This window comes from Penaeus vannamei, chromosome 34, assembly GCF_042767895.1.
Source record: "Penaeus vannamei isolate JL-2024 chromosome 34, ASM4276789v1, whole genome shotgun sequence".
Classification (NCBI taxonomy): Eukaryota; Metazoa; Arthropoda; class Malacostraca; order Decapoda; family Penaeidae; genus Penaeus; species Penaeus vannamei.
Window position 1 is genome coordinate 27,389,279 of NC_091582.1, and position 2,500 is coordinate 27,391,778.

Genomic DNA, 2,500 nt, shown 5'->3' on the forward strand with positions numbered 1-2,500 from the left:
AATGATAAAGAAATTGATGATGATAACATGAAAATAAAGATAACAATGTCAGTAATAACGATAATGATAACCATAGCACTATTATTGATAATAGTAATGGTAATGATAATGGTGATGATAATAAAGATAATAATAATAATAATGATGACACACTTAATAATAATGATGATGAAAAAATAACAATCACAATGACAATAATGATGATAATGATAATACCATAAATAATGACAACAATATTAAGAGCAATGATGATAAAAATAACGATAATGATAATGATACGGATAAATACAACCACCGAGTAACTGCTTCGTCCTCAAACTCACAGATGCTGTAGGCGATACCGGAGAGCGACCGGTCATACCAGTCCGTTGAGCAGGAGGTCTCGAACGGTTCCCTGACATAGCGAGACCAGCCGAGAAGGGGCGGGGTCGACCAAGCCAAGCCATACAGCCAGGCCGCTACCAGGCAACGCTTGGCTAGACTTGGTTTCAGGAGGTGTTCTGGAAATGGGGGGGGGGGGGGGGAGAGGAGTAGGGGAGGGTTTTTTGGAGGGGTGGGATGGGGGGGGGGTAGGAGGAGGGGGATGTTTTTTTTTTGGGGGGGTAGGAGGAGTTTTTTTTTTTGGAGGGTGGGGGGGTTGGGGTAGGAGGAGGAAGAGGATGGTTTTTTTTTGGGGGGGGGGGGGTAGGAGGAGAGGAGGGTGAGTGGTTTTTTTTGGGGGGGGGGGGAGAGGAGGAGGGGAGAGTGAGGGGGTATTTTTTTTTGGGGGGGGGGTTAGGGGGATGGGAGAGGGAGGGAAGGAAGGGTGGTTGGTTTGTAGGAGGGAGGGGGAAGGTAGGGGGGTGTTTGTGTGTGGGAGGGAAGAGGGAAGGGAGGGGGTTTGTATGTGGGAGGGTGGAAAAGGGAGGGGAGCGAAGGTGTTTATGTGTGGGAGGAAAGAGGGAGGGAGATTGTGGGAGGGGGAGGTTAGTGGTTTGTCGGGACAGGAAGGGAGGAGAATAGTTTGTAAAGGGAGGAAAGGAGGGGAATGGTTTGATGGTGGGGGGGTGTAATGGTTTGCAGGGGGGGGAGGTGGAAGGAGTTTGAACATGGTTGAAAAAAGACACGTTTTAAATAATGGTTTGAAATGACAATATCAATCTCTAAATCTAAAACTGTTCTCCAGATCATCATCATTTGCAGACACTTAGTAATTAGAAAAAACAAACAAACAGACAAAAGCACCAGAAAAACACGAATACTTACTGAACTGAGGGTGGCAGATGCTTATATACCGAAAGATGCCAATGACGACCAGGGTGTTCATCTGAACCTGCAACGAAACACAAGAGCCCAATAGTAGGCCTAAGCATAAACTTCACAGGTTTATCAATTGAGTTTATTCATTTCCCGGTAAGGTTTAAATTCCATCAGACTGATTCACGTGCATATATCTTCTCTCTAATCTAATCTATAATATCTTCTCTCAGACTGATTTACTTGCATATATTTTCTCTCTAATTAATCACTGTCGTTATTCGTGTCATAGTTTGAGTAGTACTGTCATGCTTATTATCACTATTCTTATTCAAGCACTATTATCATTGCTATTGTCGCTGTCATCATCATCATTATTATTGTTATTACTATCATTATCATTATTTCTATCATTATTATTATTATCATTATTATTACTACTATTATTACCATTGTTATCTTTATTATGATAACCATTATTTTTATTATCATTATTATTATTTTTATTTCAATTATCATTGTTATCTTTATCATCATTACCATTCTATTTATTATTTCTATTATCATAATTATTACTTTTATGATAATGATTATCATTATTATCATTATTGTTATTATCATCATTACTATCTTCGCCAAGGAAGCTAAGACATCTCTTGTGACAGTGTCATAAAAACTATCTATAATTTTTTGTTATTCTGTTAACCAAAGAACAATCAAACAAGCAAAGTAACTAACTAACCAGCGCTACCAAAACATAACCTCCTTGGCGGAGGTAATGGCAGTAATAATGTTAAAAATGATAATAATAATGATAGCAATAATAATAATAACGATAATGATGAAAATGATGAAAAAATAGGGGTAGCTATTAACTATTATCATTATCATTACCTTTATAATCCGCTTTGGCGGAGGCATGCGCTCTTTAAGTGCTTCTATTATCATCATTATCATTATTATTATCATTATTATTATTACCATTATTATTATCACAATGATAACAATAATCATTATTATCATCATTATTACCACCACCAGCACCACATCATCTTCATCACCATCCTCATCAATATCATCATCGCCATCATTATGATCATTATTATCAAGGAACTGTACATCAGATTTTTCAATTGCAACCTATCTCTAATCTCAAATGCACAATTGCTTTATCTGCTTTCCTTATCTTCTGAGATTTTTCTTCTATTCCATTCTGTTCTGTGAGTGATCTTATCACCATAACATGTACTTTTGTCATTATGAT

At 37.8% G+C, this 2,500-nt stretch overlaps 1 protein-coding gene across 1 annotated transcript in view; it reads right to left on the reverse strand.

Annotated features, from left to right (window-relative positions):
• The window catches only part of LOC113824644 (rhodopsin, G0-coupled), a 21,020-nt gene that overhangs the window by 11,628 nt on the left and 6,892 nt on the right, over positions 1-2,500 (reverse strand). Inside the window, exons 3-4 of the mRNA XM_070113492.1 lie at positions 1,246-1,312; positions 324-500 (exon numbers count right to left, since the gene is read on the reverse strand). Of these exons, the coding sequence (XP_069969593.1) occupies positions 324-500; positions 1,246-1,312 (244 nt within the window). The remainder of the gene's footprint in view (positions 1-323; positions 501-1,245; positions 1,313-2,500) is intronic.